The sequence below is a fragment of the Rhea pennata genome, chromosome 12, assembly GCF_028389875.1.
Source record: "Rhea pennata isolate bPtePen1 chromosome 12, bPtePen1.pri, whole genome shotgun sequence".
Taxonomy (NCBI): Eukaryota; Metazoa; Chordata; class Aves; order Rheiformes; family Rheidae; genus Rhea; species Rhea pennata.
The window spans coordinates 14,935,717-14,953,855 of NC_084674.1; the positions used below are offsets into that span (position 1 = coordinate 14,935,717).

Sequence of the window (18,139 nt, forward strand, 5' to 3'; positions counted from 1 at the left end):
ATTTAAAAATATTCATAAAATTTTAAAATATCATTTTATATATATATATAAAAAAACTCAAATTGTGTGATAAATGCCATGAAAAGGTAAAAGGAGTGAAAAAATAAGTGAAAGATAAATGATAAAGGTACATGTGAAAATGGCATGCACTGTAGTTACTGAGATAACTGTGGAGTTGAGGCAGGAAGTAACTAGAGAAGGAATGTACTATAAAGACAGACTAATGATTGGCTAGCATGCATTTTGTTCCCAAGAAAGTGGAAAAAAATACAAGAGAAATCTTTGCCATTCCTGAATTTAGCCCAACAGATCACACATTGCACAGAGCATGCATGTGGAGCATTTTACCTTAAGTAAATTGTTCGGATTTCTTGGGCTGAATGCTGACTTATTGGCCATACTGTTCTATTGGCTTTGGGAGGCTAACAGAATGTGCTTCAATGATTTCCTTCCAATTCCTAATGGAGATTTACTCTGTTCAGACTTGCAGCTGCCCTTATTAAGCATCTTATTTGATTGTCTCATCAAAAAGATAGTAAATTGAATGGATTTATAGACTACACTACTTTAGTTTCCAGTTGCAAGTTCCTCCTTCCAAATACGAGTTGAATCTTGGCGATTGCACTGCTGCTGCTTGTTTCCAGTATTGTTAACTCAGCACTTATCATAGTCAGTAAAATGAATTTACAGGTAATATGGTGAGATATATGTAGTATTTCATTATGTATATGTTCTATGCAATGTTTGAGTTCTTTAATGTTTTTATAAAAAGGCATAGAGTCTGTATTATTTTTATGACTTTGTGGACTTTGACTTGAGTTTTTTTCTAATGCATTCTTTCTCTCAAAATACATTCTGTTGTTGAGATACTGTAGTTCTTATCGCTTCTGTTCTTTGAGCAACTTCGATTAGCATACAAATATAATAAAGCGTAATTGTTCTTTTTGGTGACTGATGTCAAATAGTTTAAGAAGTGGATACTCTCAGATGCTTCTTTGGATGATGTATTTTGCTGTGTAAAGCATGTTTATTTTTGATGGCTATATATTGGTAGTCATGATGTACCTGGGCTTTTATTTAGGAACCTTTATCACAGACCTCATTTGAAATCTGCTCAAACAACTTATTTTCCTTAATGAAAGCAGTACAATAGCATCTGTCATCAGTATCAAATATTAACATCAGATGCCTCTAATGATTTCTAACTTGCACTTGTGAATTGCTGTGATTTTGCTGAGCTAAGATGGGTTCAGTGGTGGTGCAAAGGTGGAGGATTGGGTTGTGCTATGTTAATTGTTAATAACCAGAAGTGATTGGGGAAATATTTTCAGTCTTTTTAGGGGGAAAAAAGAAAAATCTAGAAGTGCAGTACCTTCTAACAGTTCAATGGAGCTCTTTCTATGCTAGTTCAGAAGCGATTTGCTAAATCAGTTGGACTGCTTATAGGATCTGTGTTCCTTGGAGGATGTTGGTCTAACATGGCTGACACACAGCTAGATTCATTTTTTTTTTTTGGCATGATGCTAAAACGTGTGTGCATCCTTATTTCCTGTTGAAGAGAAAAGAGATAAGTTCAGCATGCTTGTGAATTGATGACTTCAAAGCATGCTGAATACATCAATGTATGCTTTTTGTTATATATTTTAGATGAATATACATAATACTGCTGTTGAATCCAAGAAATGTAAAATACTGAGTGTATATGTTTAGACTTGCTAAATTTTAAATATGCCAGTATTTAAGCATTAAATGTTTTATCACATCCAATTGAATAGATAATGTGGGAAAGTACACAGGCAATCTTAATAGCTGGTTTATGTTTTTTTTTTTTTATTGCTTTCATATGGAAAAGAAAGTTTTACAGCAAAAAAGGAAAATACAGCTCTCTTTCGGAAACATCTTAACCTATGTTTAATAATATTGATAGAGTAGTCTTAGTGAATCCAGTGGAAAATACTCTGCGTAGAAGTATTATTTTATGCATTGTATGCATTTTAAAATACATTTTAATATTCAAAAAATAATTGCATTAATATAAATGATAGAACATTACTAAATATATCTAATGTGAAATTAACTGTAAATTTGATTGTAAATTTGTTTAAAGTCAGTCAATTTCCTCTAAAATTGATTTAAATTTTTGGGTTACATTCCAATATATAGTATTAATAGTTGTGTCCACTATATGTTTAATACATTTATTGGTTATCGGGTAAACAACGTTGTATTTCAAAGATAGGACTGTTACCAGTAGAGCTGCTGCTTGTTATATAAACATGATTAGCAAGCTTTGGGGAATATTATTTTATCATAGCTCCTGCCTTATTATTTTTTAAAGTAATTTTGTATTTTAGAATTATTGAAAAACTTATGGTGCATCTGAAGTGCAACTTTTCCTATTTATACTTAATTGGTAAGGAAACATATTTGTTTCATGACTTTTTTTCCTGTTGTTACTGAGTACTTAATGAGTTAGGTCTGTGGCTTTTAGAGCTAATGTCTTATAACTGTTTTTGCTATTACTTACAGCAAAGGGATGGTGTTAAAAGACTGTATTAAAAAATAAGTTGTCTCTTGAAGCAATATATCTTGACAACATGTATTTATATAAATACATATTTTATAAAATATAACTTTTTTGTATCACTTGTTTATATCACTTTTGAAGATAAAATATGGTCTCTTCATTAGCTGAATTCTAAGAGCTTTTTTGGCCCGGTCTAGATCATCACAAAAGCCATCCCTATTGATTTCTCATTCCTATTTTTTTAACGATCCTTATTCTCTCTTCCTTTCTTACATGATGGCATAACAGTTAATGTAACAGAAACTTCTGAAGTAGTAGTTGTCTTCATAACTAATTTTTGCTTCTTCTCAGAATGGACTCCATTAATCCAAAGTATATGAATGGAAAATAGATGCATGCAATTATTCTTTCAGGAAAAAAATAAGAATTTGGGCCATAATTTGCTTTGCCAAAGGTTCAGTTTTACTTACTGTTAAGCAAAGCAGAAGAAATGTGGACTAGCTGATAAATTGTGATTAAAATATGAGGTTACAAATGTGAATCAACACCCTTGCTTTTTAAGGTGTAATTAGGTACTCAAAGACATACCATATTCCTGCTAGGAAAAAGAAGCTTGGATATTTAAATATATTATTTTCAATTTAAGATTTGTTAGTTTCCTTTCCTTTATTCTTCTCTCTCTCTCTCTCTCTTTTTTTTTACCTTTCTATGTAATTATAAAAATGGAAATTCCAGCTGAATGTAAATAAGTACTAATATATTGATTAGAAGGGGAGGGAAAAGGTGACTTTTTTGTGCTTTTGAGTTTAGAAATTATAGGAAGAACAAGCCTGATCTTCACTAGTTCTAGTAGAGAACTTCTAGCTTGTCTCAGGTTATGCTTATTTTTAAGATTTAGCATCACAATAGAAAGGGAAAGGTAACTGAATCTGTAGCAAAGACAGTGTTTCTGTAAACTATTAAATAGTCTTTCAAATTAAGTAGGTTATGGCAAAAATAAAGGCAAGATGTGCTACTCGTTACGTGTAAGTTATAAAATATAAAAGTTACCATCAAGACTGATCTATACATCTATATTTTGATATTTTTCACAGAGGGGGACTATAAATCGTGTTTTGTTCAAGTATCAGACTTCAATAGTATGTTCCTTTTAATGAAAAATCCCCTTAAACTATGAAACTTAAAATGTGGATTTGCTAAAGATACATTCAAAGTGACAGGCTTTGATAAATTACTTGGAAATCCAAAGCATGTTTATCCTTTTGGAGAAAAGTACTTTTTGTGTAAAAACAAGGAGAATGAGTTCTGTAAGAGCAAGGTAAATGCAATGTTTAGTGTGAAATTACTATGACTGCCCTCAATTCATTTAGTTTTAGGCAAGCTTTAAAAAATGGATTTGCTGTGCTGCATCACAAGCTCTTTTATCCTGGAAAGATGATGCTCAGGTCCAAACTCTGCGGGTTCAGCTCACCTTTCTGAATCCAGATTCTTTGATGGTGTTGCTGAAAAATGTCTGTGTGGATTTATGCTGATTCAAAGAAACCCAGCAGCTTCTTTTGTAACTGTAATAATTCACCAAATAGTGTCTCTCTCTTGTTCATTTTATGTACAGGTAGATGTGTATGGTAAATATATAAGTTCAGTGATGTCCTGAGTGTGAATAAGAGAATCTTTTGTTTTCTCACTTTACTTTCCCTTTTGTGGTTTGATTCCCATGCCTTAAAAATACATCAGTCAGGCATGAAACTATTTTAATTTGTCCTAGATATTATTCTAATCATTTAGGGGATTAGGGCAACTTCTAAGATGACTTCATGCTAGCAAAGGAAGAGAAAAATGCTATAGCATAGATCAAGTCCTTCATTTATCTTAATGGCTCCTTTAGGCTGCTTTTGCAAATGAAACTTGGAATTAATAATTTTCCTTTATGTTTTTATTTAATTGTAAAAGGAGAGCTTAGAAATAAGAGGAAAAAAAAGAGGTACCTCTTAAAAATAAATTTTTTTCTTTTTTAAAATAAATTCTTCACTTTGGATTTTTATATAAGGCCTTACATTGTGACCTGGAAAAAGAGAGGAAGGGAAGAATGCATATTTTGCCATTTATCTTAATATTCAAAATTACTCTTGAGAAGTTGAGATAATAATGTGATTTCATGATAAGACAATTTTTACTAAAATATATCTAACAGTAACTGTTACAGAACCTGATTTACTTTGTTTTTGATTTTACTTGAACTGAGCTAAATTTTAGCTAACCAGGTGTGTAACGTAGAATAATCCCACATGGAAGACTGAAGTTAAAAAAACAGTTTTGCATTGATAATTGAGATTTATTATTGAGGGGAAAAAATGCCAGTAAGAGGCAAGTGCTTAACATTCACAAGAGTACTTAGAAAGCACAACAAATACAGACTAGGATACAGAATTTAACACGTAAGAACGCAGAAGACACCTACATACTTGCAAAGACTAAAAGAAATCTTAGGAATTTTGTTCTTCTGAAAGACAGAAACTTCCGAAGCCCTTAGAGATATCTTTATATTCTGAAAAGGTTGTCATGGTGCAAGAAAGTTGAGAAGACTCAAAAATTGGAGATGCAGACTGGTTTTTTAAATGTATATATTTATATCCCTTGTTCTCTTGATGCTTCCCCCCCCCCCCTTCTAACCAAAACAGGATCTTAATGCTAAAAGTTTCTGGGAGAGTGGACAGCTAGCAAAATGACGACACAATATCCTCATGACTGTGACCTTTCATTGAGTAAAACTGAGGAGGTATTTTACTCAGCTGAGTGTTACTAAAAGTCAAACTTTAACAGATGCTAACTTTAGTGCTTAATATTTTAAAGGATGATGCAAAAGATCCCTATCTTTTTAATTGATCAGTAAATCAGAATAAACTTGGAAAAAGGTATATGCCCTTCATTGGATGACAGATTTGCTCTGCATATTGCTACATATTGGCAGATAAACAGCACCGTAGCTTTTATAAAGACAGTGTATCCTCTGGCAAAACCCATGAAAATGAGACCTGTTAATTCTACCATTGCTGAGCTAAATAAGCCATATATATGTGTGTGTGTGTGTATTATATAAAATGCATAAATAAAAATACCATGATTTACCTTCAAGCCTTTTAATATTTGATACAATAATAGTACTAATAATAATTTAAATGCTCACCTCCCTAAGGCATTTTAGAAGCCCCAAAGAGGCTTTTTTTGTCACCAGTGGGAGTGCTAGAAAGAATTCTTTTAGTGGAACTTTAAGAGAGAAAATGTTAAGAATTAGTGTTTCAAAAAGAGACATGTAATATAAAACCTACAAAATAATGGAAGTATCAGTTGATATAATTTAAATATTACTTTTAATGAAAGCTCATTTTTAATTATTTGCTTTAAAAGTGTTTTGGAACTTAGTTCTTCCTAACATTGTAATAAAGAAAGAAATATCAGTGCTTTAAAAAATCACTGGAATGTTCTACTGAACACTAGCCTTATTAAAAATGTGATTTTTTTTAAAAAAAGCATTATTGTCTTGTTATTGAAATATAGTTGAGAATAATATGATTGACAATCCTGCTAATTCAATCAGGATGCTCATTGTTCAAAATTCTTAATACTTGCATTTTAGGCAAATATTTTTTGTTGGAATTTTTTATGTCATTGTTAAGTGTTGATTGCTGTCACTGAACCTGACAACAAAAGAATGCCTGACGGCTTTATTTTCTATGCATGTGATTAAATGCATATTCAGGAACTCCTTTCTCTTTCCTATACTATTTCTTTCATATTAAATAGTAGTGAAAGCCAGGAAGGTGTGATGAGCTTATTCTTGTGAGGTGATAAATACCCATTCTTTCATTCAACATCAGTATGCATTAATTGACATCACTAACTTGTGCAATCAAAACAGACTTTATAACTAACTTTATTCAAAACTTTATAAGTACTAATTTTCTGGCTACAGCAAAATTAATGCGTATTGATAATTAAGAGAATTATCGTACAGACTGCGGTAAAAACTTGCATTTACATTAGAAATGCAGATGTAGGACACTATAAAGAACCAAAATGAAGATACTATTACTTCTAGTGATGTCATAGTGTATTTTTTCAATTTTTAATAAATAGTTGAGTAATAGGAAGAAATGAATGGGATTTCTTACTAAGATTAAAAAAAGGAAAATAATGTCATTTGATTATTCTGAGTATGATAAAGAATAAATGGTTTTTTCCTACTTACTTTTAATGAAAACGGTAGTGTTTCTGATAACAGTATATGAACCAGCATTTTGTTTACTACCTTTCGTTATTACATTAAAATAAGACATGCCATGCTTCTCAGAAATATGATGAAATGAAGCATACTGTACAACAGACTTTGATTTTTCCATATCTAATTTGCATCAGTTTTATTGTTTTAAAACAAAATAAACAATAAAACATGCAAAGAAAATTCTCTTTTATGAGGATGTGTTGAGCCATTGTTAAAGCAGAGGGGAAAAAAAAACCAGAAAACAAAAGAATGTGCTAAAATATCTCTTGCTCTTGACTGGCACTCTATTTATTAAAAAACAGACAAAACCTTCTGACCACAGTGCTGCTTTTTGTGATAAAAGAATATTTAAATAACGCCTTTATATAATTAAATAAAACCCTCATAATGTTTACCAAGGCATAGCATAACTTTATCCTTTTTGTTATTCTTCCTTTTGTGATGTCTGAAAATGCAAAGAAGGTAAGTCTTAGTGGAGAATAGGGGAGAATATGCTCTACATCCTCTCCTAGTTCTTTTATCTTCTTGTTTTAAATTTATACTTGAGGAATTGTTGAGTATCAAACAGTTTTAGATAGCATGGAAGCCACTGAGTATATTTAAAATCAGATTGATAATTTCTGCACTTAGCTGTCACTACATTATTTGGGGAGGGATAGCAGTGAGGATGGGATTCTTTTTACATTTTGAGTAGTATTACAAATATTTGAGTTACCGGTCATATAAATATTGGCAAAAAGTTCCACAAAGCTATGAAGTATGGCTAATACTTGAACTTACTGCTGACCAGAGGAGAAAGAAAAACTAAAATTGGGCCTGAACGTTCTAGTTCACGTCCTCTTCCCCCACCCAATATATTTTGGTCACTGTTCTGCCCAACTATGCCTTCCTCTGAAGTCAGCATGTGAAACATGCTGTCATGGAGTCAGAGAGTAGCTCCATGTTAAAATATTAATTAATGGTAAAGTTAATGATAAGGAAACAGTAACTTTTCTGAGTACTGTGCTGAACTTTATGAACCTCATAGTGTGTCCCCTTCTGAGAAAAAAAAGGAAGAAGAAATCAAGTCGTCTTATACTTTGTTAAAGATGATTGATTACTGTTAATAATATAAAGAATAGTTTCTGTAGTTAAGATGATTTAAATGTTGTTGTGATCATTTGTGTCTATGGCCTGTAGTCAGTTTTTCAAGGATAGCTTGAACATTTGCTTGTGTTGTGTTTTCTATTGGGAGAATATCTCATTAAATAACACTTGCTACATTTTTGTCTCTGGCCATATATCTAGTTACTGAAAATTTTATACATTTCTTGGTGTTTTACAATATCTTTTTAAAATAATGTTGTTAAATCTACTGTTGAATTAGCCATCCTGCACTCCGTCTAGCAGCTGCTGGTTAGTTTAAATTTTTGTGAGAAACTGGTGAGAGCTCTGTATTTGCTCTTGCCGCTTGCTCAGTGTTGGGTGTCCTTTTTTTTTTTTTTTTTTTTTTTTGGTTTGTCTTTATGGCCTGGACTCTCTGGTCTGAGACTGCTGGTATACTTATGTTACAGCATTTTACAGGAGACGTGGAATATAACAAAACTCTTGCTATTGTGATTTTTCTGAATTTAATGAATCAGGAGTTTCATCTTTTTTCATTAAAATTTATTCAGACAGCACATGGTTTTGTTTGGCAGGATCTATTTTCCATTCTTTTTGAACCATCATGTTTCAGAGAGCTCAGGGACAGGCAAAATAGCTCCCAGTGTATTCTAAAACTAAATTACAGTGCTTGTGTGCATTTTTTTTTGACTTATTATGAAACAAAAGATTAACAGGACCAATGTAGAAAATTCCTTGCTTTGAATTCTGTGGTACTGATTTGTTTAAATAGTTTGTTAACAAAGTTAATAGGTTTTTCTTTTTGTGTAAGAGTATATAATTAGTGGAAAAAAAAAACCCAAATTCTTCGTTCTGTGAAGACATTATTTCAAAGAAACTGTAATTATATGGGATGTATAAGTAATGTATTGGAAAAATAGATAAAGTGAAGGAGATCTTATATGAGAATCATATGTATGAAGTCTATATAAAAATAGATAGCTAAAGGCAAATACAATAGTGTGTGATATGTGATTCTTAAGTAATGTGAGCCCTTGATGAGATGGTCAGCAGAGTGCAGATGATGAGATGAGGAATAAATCTTGAAAATAAACTAAGCCTAATTTAGAACAGCCATCAGGAAGTAGTTTATCCTGAAATAGACTATTTCTTATTTGCTAGGATTTTCAGGGCTGTTGAGAGAGTGTGTGTGGGAAAAAATATAGTGATTTTCTCCCCCCTTGCCCTCCCCCCCGAGAATGCAGGCTTAAATCTCCAAGTCTTTTTATATAGTTTTGGTCACAATACAAAATATTTAAAATCAATCATGATGGTTCGTTTGTAAAAGTCATACAATATATATGCTGAACAGTATTTTTAGAGTAAGAAAATGTTGAGAAAAGTAAATGAGCATCTATTTTTTTCTAGTACCATCAAGTTGATTGGATTTTAAAACTCAAAATAACCATTCAAATTATTGGTAAATGTGACTGAAATTTGTACTAAGTGGGTCTGTGCTCTGCCCTGGACTAGGATGAAAGAATGTGGGGGACAATTTCTCTCCAGAGAACTTGAGGGAACTATAATCCTCATAAGCTCATTTATATTGCTATATTGGAACTGCTTTATTCTTGGTACTGCAAAATCTGCAGCTTTTCTGCTCCTGTCAGTAGGAAGTGTGACAAGTGAGTGTCTGTAGTTGTGGCTTTTTGTCCGTATAACGCTCTCCCTTCCCCAAAATACATGAGATTCTTGGTTTTCCCCAAATACCATTTATCTTCCTTTCCAGCCCTCACACTATGGCACTACACTGGTTTTGTTTTAGTTTAGCAAAACCATCCTTGAAGTATTAGGTAGAAAAGAATTTCTGTAGAGTGGTGTTGGTTTATTTTTTTATTTCTTTTGCTCATAGATTAAAACGGCAGTGTAAAAGGAAGCTGGTTTCCAGGATTAGAATCATTTAGATACCTGCTTCCCACCCTTAGCTCAACTAGAATGGCTCTGTGCCAGCAGGTTCTACAGTAAGAGGAGGAGAAGGGATCTCCTGTCTTCTTTTCTGTCTCCAAAGAGTAGATAATGATTTCTGTGGCAATTGCTGAGGACCTGAGGCTGGTATCATCTCCTGTTGTCTCCAGATCTTGATGCTTTGAGTCACAGAGTAAATCTTCCTAAGGCTAGGCTCTGTGAACAGGTAATGAAGAGTGGAGAACTGTGTAGGTGCCTTTCTCCCTTCTACCATGAAGGAATGGTACGTTTCTTCCACTGTGTCCAAACTTATCACAGCCATAGATGAAGGCTTAAAGTTTGTGCTTAAGATACATACACTTCCAGGCAAAAGCACACTTTTATAAGTCTTTTTTTAAAGCTATTTGCAAGAAAGCCAGTCTGTGCAACTCAGATGGTAGTAGGTAATGAACTGCAAATGAAAATAGAGGTGAACTGTAAGAATTTCTTTAAGTCAAGATTTTCAGCTTCTGGTCTACAATCTATAAACTATCTTTAGAGGCTCAAAAAAGAAATGCAAGGATGTTGTCAGTGTGCTTCCACTTTCTTTATACAGGTCTGCATCTTGATTAGAAAAATTTTCAAGGGGAAAATAAAAATATTTGAAAATGCTATGGAGTTAATTTTTTTGGTTATTCTGTACTTTTATCTTATTGCTTTCAGAGTTTTCATAGAGATTTAAAAGTTACACTATTAAAGCAGACTGTGAACATTATTAAAGTCCAGAATAAGGTTAGCTTCTCCTTGGATGATGGACAGTGATGCCTTTTTTCATTAGGGATTGCTGGTAAGCATTAGATGGCTAACAAAGACTAAAGTTACCTTTTTCTGAGATGAAAAGTGCTCTTCTCAAAACTTCAGGCAAGCAAGAGAAAGAAGATAGTTTAACCACAACTAGATCCCCTCTCCCCGTATCTCAGGTCTGCTGCATCTGTATGTTTAATTGTATCCTGTTTAAATTGATGTTAGCAGCCTATTATCCCAGAAATCCAAGTTTTTCACCATCCTTTTTTTTTTTTTTTTTTTTTTTTTCCCCCCCTCAGGAGAATTGTACCTGTCTGAAAGGCAGTAGCTTTTGCTCAGGATCTGCAATAAGCCAAAGGAAGGAAAATGCAGTTCAGCTCAGATCTCCTATCAGATCCTCTCTGAACAGCTACAGAACTTCTACAGGAAACAAGAAATAGCTTCCCGGAGTGTATTACAAGTAATCTTATTTGGCAAGAGGATGGTTGGCACTTGAGAGTTAGGGTAAGCAATTGCATTTTCCCCAGTCACCACAAGATACTATTTTTCATCGATCAATCCATTAAAGTTGAGAGGGCAGAAAAGCTGCACCAGCTTTTCTGTGAAACAAATTGTGGGCTTGCTCTCAAATACTGGATGACAGCTGAAAATAGGGGAAGATTTGGATACTCATGCTTTGATTAAAATGTCCAAATGTGAACATGTAAATTGGCAAGTGACATCTGGTTCTTTAGATGTGTTGCATGTAGCTGGAAGCTTCCAGAGGTTTTCAGGACTCAAGAACTTGGCCTTGGCTTTTACTTCTAGAATTAAAAATGTCCTTTTTTTTTTTTTTTTTTTTTTTTTTTTTAAACAGTTATGTTATCCAAAAGTAGAAAAGAGTTGTAATTTCATATATATATAATTTCTTCCTAAATGATTAAAAATTACTTATTGAAATGGGTATCTCTGTTTTGCTTTATATAGCTGAGTTGTTTGTACATAGCGGAAGTGCCAATGTTTTGTGACAGACTGCTTGTCTTGTTAATCTAGTTTGTATGGAACAATGTTTTGTTAGCTTGATCCATTTTGCCAGGGCAGTGTTTGGACTACTTTTAATGGAGCAGCCTGGGTGTGGTACAAATGGTTCAGTGTTTGCAAATTATCAATATTGAATAAATACCATACCTTTGTATTTCTGCCCGGTGTCCACGATGGCATTGCTCAAAACACTTCAATGTAGCAGTGTGCTTTCCACCCTTGAAACTCGTGCATCTTGATGCATCTCTTTGGAAAGAGGTGAAAATTCACAAGAACAGCCACTGATATGTAGCAGTAGCTGAAACAAGTTGAGTAAGTCAGAACATCTCAGCTAGTTCAGATGTCTGCTAGTAATTAAAGTGAAACAAATGGTATAGACTATGCTGGCTGTTAAACTTACTGAAAACCTAGCGTATACCAAGCAATTCTAACAGTTCTTGTAAGCCACTTGTAGTATGTTTGTATGAGATAATGAGCTGTCAGTGGAGAAGAGAATGATTTTTGCCAGGGTGGAATTGTCTGTGTGGATGTAGCATGTTTCCTGTTTGTTTACATCACATTAGTAATGTTTTATGCTAAAATTTTTTATAAGGATTTAGTTCACTAGAAGTTATTAATAAATCTGATAATAAAACTTGCTTCTCCCTGCCCCTGACTCAACACTTTTTCAGAACAGTTGTAGAACAGAGGTTTTATAGCACTGGAAAATAATGTATCTACAGCTAATGAGGGTGCCTTGAGGGAATGGTTAAAGATTACTAAATTTAACTGAATCCAACTTTTGTTCTTTCTCTAATTACTTTTGAAACAAATGATATTTGATCTGGTTAATCACCACCAATTTAATTAATTTCACCAATCTCTTGAAACAGTCAGGCTTGTTTAAAAAATCAGAGGCCTGATCTTAGAGTCCTATGTATATATTGATATTTATGTTATATAATGGTAACAAACTCAGTCAAAACTGGGTAAATCTATAATAATAGTATTGAAGAATTTGATAATGGGAAGAACATCAGATCCACACTTATCTATTTTTGGTTAAATAAATTTACCAGGGTAGATCTACCAAAGTGATATGATATCCAAAAGAAAACAAAGTGTATGACAAGCCTTCTTTTTCTAAATGAAAACCTAGATTATTTATTATGTAGCCTTCTCCTGAGAAGTTGATTAACAAGAAATATTAGCAAGTTTGTACTTCATTAAACAAATAATACTGTATTGTGATACTACATTATAGTTGCCTAGAAGGAAATATTCATTCAAATTAACTTTGTTTTATTGTTAATTTATTTTACTAAAATATGCTTCTAATGGTTAAAGCAGGACTATTGGAAACAGTTAGTTTGTTTCCTCCTTTTTCCTAACCAAAACCTTCTTTATTAATTCAAACATAAATAAAAACCCTACCCTGCTCCAACGTTATGTCTTAAAGATTGGGGGCGGGGTGGGGGGGAAGAGAGCTGATGAATTACTACTTTTATACTGTGTTTTGAAAATATAATTTCTTGTTTTATGTAGGTCTCAATGTAGACAAAAGTTTTTTTTTTCAATATATGTATAATTCCATGTGTTCAGTCATTTAAATTGGTTCACTTATTTTGGCTAAAATATTTTTGGGACCCATAGTGGTTATTGAGCTTGTTTGGCCAAGTCAAAGTGTTAATGTATTTCTAACATGAAAGAAATATTCAGTCTTTTCTCTGAAAATCTTTAAATGCATTATTTTTAACCAGGTATTATAAATGTAGAACATACTACAAAATTTATTTTTAAAGTAATTACTGTAAGACCTGGAGTACTTCTTTCCTCCCTGATTACATGACTGTAGACTTTTTTTTCCAGGATGAAGGGAAAGAGTTTTTTTAATATATATATATTTTTTTCTCTCTCCTAGATTTTTGCGTTTGGAGGAATAATAGATTTTTGCCTATGGGAAGAATGCAGTGAAACTGCCAATATTTCTAGCTGGAATTATAGACTTGATATTCAACTTTAGTGTTACTAATTTCTTATTACATAGTACCTCAAAGTAGAAGAAAAATGTATGGAAGTGCAAGAACAATCAGCAACTTAGAAGGAAGTCCCTCCAGGTCTCCTCGTTTGCCAAGATCTCCTCGCCTGGGCCACAGGCGAACAAATAGCGGAGGAGGAGGAGGAACAGGTAAGACACTATCAATGGAGAACATCCAGTCCCTTAATGCAGCCTATGCAACATCTGGACCAATGTATCTGAGTGATCATGAAGGTGTAGCTTCTACTACTTTCCCAAAGGGCACAATGACTCTTGGAAGGGCTACAAATCGAGCTGTATATGGTGGTCGAGTCACAGCTATGGGGAGCAGTCCTAATATTGCTTCAGCTGGACTTTCCCACACAGATGTCCTTTCTTATACTGATCAGCATGGAGGTCTGACTGCATCTTCACACCATCATCACCATCAGGTTCCTTCGATGCTGAGACAGGTTAGAGATAGTACTATGTTAGACCTGCAGGCTCAGCTTAAGGAACTGCAGAGGGAGAATGATCTTCTGAGAAAAGAACTAGATATTAAGGACAGCAAGCTGGGATCCTCCATGAATAGCATCAAAACTTTCTGGAGTCCTGAGCTAAAGAAAGAGAGAGTATTGAGGAAAGAAGAAGCAGCCAGAATGTCAGTTCTTAAAGAGCAAATGAGAGTTTCCCATGAAGAAAATCAGGTAAGAAATGCTGAAAGGTTCTTTCCATTGATTTATAAGTGAGCACTTGATATTTTGCTTATGATACCATATTCTGTGCTGGAACAAGTCTGACAATAACAACAAGAATTGTATGTGTTGATTTATCTACTTCTGGCTGCTAACAATAGGAAAGCACGCTAATAAGAATCTAGATGCCGGTTATAATTTCCTTGATGCAGCCTTCTTTCACATTATAACTGAAGAGAATGATTGATTGTTACTACCTATTTTCTTATTTGTGAGTCTTTCTGTGTTGCTTTTTGCAGCAACAGTTGAAATACATTCTGCAGCCTTTTCTGAAGGGGTAAACCACTTCTGCAAATTCAATGAAGATGCACAGACATATTTTGTATGAGCTACATAGGGATTTACCTGCCCTGTTTTCATTAAAGCTAAAACAAGATACACAATTAAATCACTAGATGTAAAATTTTAGAATTCTGCGTGCTTCAGAATGAAGTTGAAGTTGTTTTCATCTACATTTTTAGACTTCTGTGTCTTAGAAAATGAGTGTCTTGTAAATATGCTTTTTGAGTACTTGTATTCATGATATAACTACTAATATTTTCTTTCCTAAAGCTATGAAAAGATTTAACTCAATCTGAATGAATAAAGCTATGATGTCAAGCTTGGTGAGACTATGCTATTTCACAAAGCTATATGTAAACAGTGGCATAGATAAAAAGTTCTCATATTGCAGGCTCCACACACTTTTTGATTGGTGGTCATATTGTAAAGCTACTCCTTTTTTACACTTAATTTTCTTCTGGCAAAAACACAATCCTATATTTCTCACGCTTACAAATCCCCAGTCTAAATTTCTTCACTGCTGGCAATAAAATAATTGCAATAAAAATTACAATTTTTATTTTTTTTCTGTTGAATGTTTGGTCACCAGTGGTTCTCATTAAATTTCCCAACTCTTAAATATTTAGTTACATGACATACTTGTGAAAGTAATGTATGCCTGGTCTTGATTGATGTAGGAAGCAGGAATTCAGTACAGTGAATTAATATTGTTCGTGTATAATTCAGGCATCCAGACTCTCAGTACTAGGTATCAAAAACATGTTTGAGGAGGTTCTGCTTTTTTCAAGAGCGTTGTTGGTGAATGCCTAGATTTCTTAGATGTTGGTGTCATCTTAACTGGAGAGGAAATATTGTAATAGAATCCTTGGACTTGAAGATACAAAGCAGAAGTCAAGATGAACTTCACATAAACATAGATTAAGTTTGTAAGGAGGACCCTTTCATTTTTCATTACGCTCTTTAAATTTTAACTGAGATAATTTATATAAAAAGCTTATTTTGTACTGCATCAGAGAATAGTGGAATCTGCATGAAACAACAGTCGATCTCTAATCAAAAAGTGGGCCCATTCAGAAATGAACTTTATTACACCAACACAGTAGTGAATGGGAGTGGATTCAGCTAAAAGTAGGTGATGATATCTTTTCTACTTCTATATCAGAAGATTTCTTCATTATTCTGACCTGCCACTTCTTACCTTAATGAATTTACTTTGAGGTGTCGAATACAGAAAATCTGGATCTGTCCATTGTAATGTCTCTAAACCTTTGTAGTTTAGAATGGGCTCTATGCAATATTAGAAACTAATTGCTTTGAAGAACACATCAATTTCTACTTCAGAATGAACCACTGATTTTTGGAGGCTGGAAGGATAGTCTGAAGAAGTACTGTTTGTGTATTTACTCTGCTTGTATACTCTTTCAAGTTTACTGATCTTTGTCAGCATTTGAAATAGAGTATTGGCTAGAAGAAACTTTGATGTGAACCAGTGCAGTTATACCCATGTGATCAGTGAAGACGTATCTTTTTATCAAAAATTTTGGATTTCTTTATAGTCCTGTAATGCAGTTTGATAGTTTGAATGTCTGACTGTGCTCTCGCTTATTATACAAATTCTCATTGTAGAAATACACTCTAATTTATTAGTGAAATAATGTTTCTTAGTGAAATATCACATTATCATCTTCTGTTTAGAGATGATGTGGCACATGGAATCTGAATCTAGTATGCAGAGACTTAAGAGTTTTTTTTTTTTTTTTTTTTTTCAAAATTTTTTTTTTTCAAAGCTATTTACTCATCCTGAAAGGTAAGTGAATTAGTAACTCTATCATGAGTCTTCCTTAGTCATTCATTTCATAGATTATAATAGATTATAATATCTCTTTGGTTTAATCAAATACTTTTTGTTGTAAGAGTGAACCTAACAAAAGACAGACAACATATTTTACTTTATCTATATATTTAACACAAGTCCTTACTCTATTTAAAAAAAAAAAAAAGGTGTGTGTGGGAGGAGTCAGACTGAAACTCCATCTAGCCTAGTACTCCCTCACTAGAAACGTTCAAAAGCTAATGAACAGAGCTAGTGTACAGTGATATCTCCATTGAGTTTTTATGCACTTAAATCTATTTTTCTTTGAATTAATCCAGTCATTTTTTTGAACCTCTTTAAACTTTTGGCATCCACAATATCTTACGACAAGCAATCCCATAGTTTAGCAGGTGACATGATGAGCCACTGCCTTTTGTTTGCTTTTGTTCTAGATTTTGGCTGCTTTTGCTAGGAGACCTATTTTGCTTTGTTGCTTAAAGAAACATTGAGTTGTTGATCCCTGGTACCCATTTTCATGCCACTTAAGATTTTTAGAACTCTGGCACATCCTCCCTCAACTCTTTGCTAAACAGAGTCTTGACACACATAATAGTTTCTTTTATGGAACCATACCATTTCCTTGATTTTTCTCTGAATCTTACATACCTATTCTGTATTTTTTTTGAGATGAAGACACCAAAACTGCTTATGTTTTCATAACACAGGTGAAAAATGCATTATGCATTGTCAGTGTTTGCTCTCATATTCTGTATGTCTCTCCCAACAATTCCCAACACTCAATTTGTTTGTTCTTTCTGAGGTTTGGTGATTTTTCTACTGCTACAAAGTATTGAGCTAATGCTTAAATGAAAATATTTATCATAGCTGTAAAATCTCACAAGTGTTTATAATCAATTTAGATCTCATCTTGTTATGCATAAATTTAGGATTATTTTTCCTCCTGCATAGCTTCGCATTTGTCACTCTGAATTTCATCTGCTAGTACTTGCCTAGTTATTTAGTCTTATAAAATCCTTCTTTCCATTTCGCTTTTTTATTACCCTGAATAACCTAAAATCATCAGTGAAATTAGTCATCGTACTGTTCACCTTGTTTTATGGGTTGCTTATGAATATGTCAAACTACATGAATTCTCGTGACAGATGCCAGCAAAACTTCATAGGTGACTTCTATACATTGTGTGACCTCACCATTTATTTCTACTCTTTCCTTTTCTATAATCAAATATTTACACATGAAACGGTCATCCCCATTATCTAATTGCTGCTTAGCTTTCTTAAAAGCATTTGCAGAGGATCATCTCTGAAGGAAGGCCTTTGGAGGTCACAGTAGGCTATGTCAGCTAGTTTGTCTGTCTTCCTTACCTACATAGTTATTGATTCCTTCATACAACTGATTTCAATTAAAATGATCAAATAACAGCAATTTTGGAGACAATGTTTTTGAGGGCGTTTAAAAAGTTATGCAGTGATCTATCCTTGTTTACAAAACTTCCCTTCTTGTTGAAAAAATTGAGAGATATTTTCTTACAAAAATGCTGAAAAATGTTTTCAAATTGACTGTGCATGATAATCGACCCTGAATAAGGCCACTTGAGCAGTCTCATAGTCAACTC

The 18,139-nt window shown here is 33.3% G+C and overlaps 1 protein-coding gene across 1 annotated transcript in view; it reads left to right on the forward strand.

Moving 5' to 3' along the window:
• The first annotated feature begins 13,703 nt into the window (after nucleotides 1–13,703).
• The window catches only part of ERC2 (ELKS/RAB6-interacting/CAST family member 2), a 368,050-nt gene continuing 363,614 nt past the window's right edge, over nucleotides 13,704–18,139 (forward strand). The window contains exon 1 of the mRNA XM_062585913.1: nucleotides 13,704–14,360. Within this exon, the coding sequence (XP_062441897.1) occupies nucleotides 13,704–14,360 (657 nt within the window). The remainder of the gene's footprint in view (nucleotides 14,361–18,139) is intronic.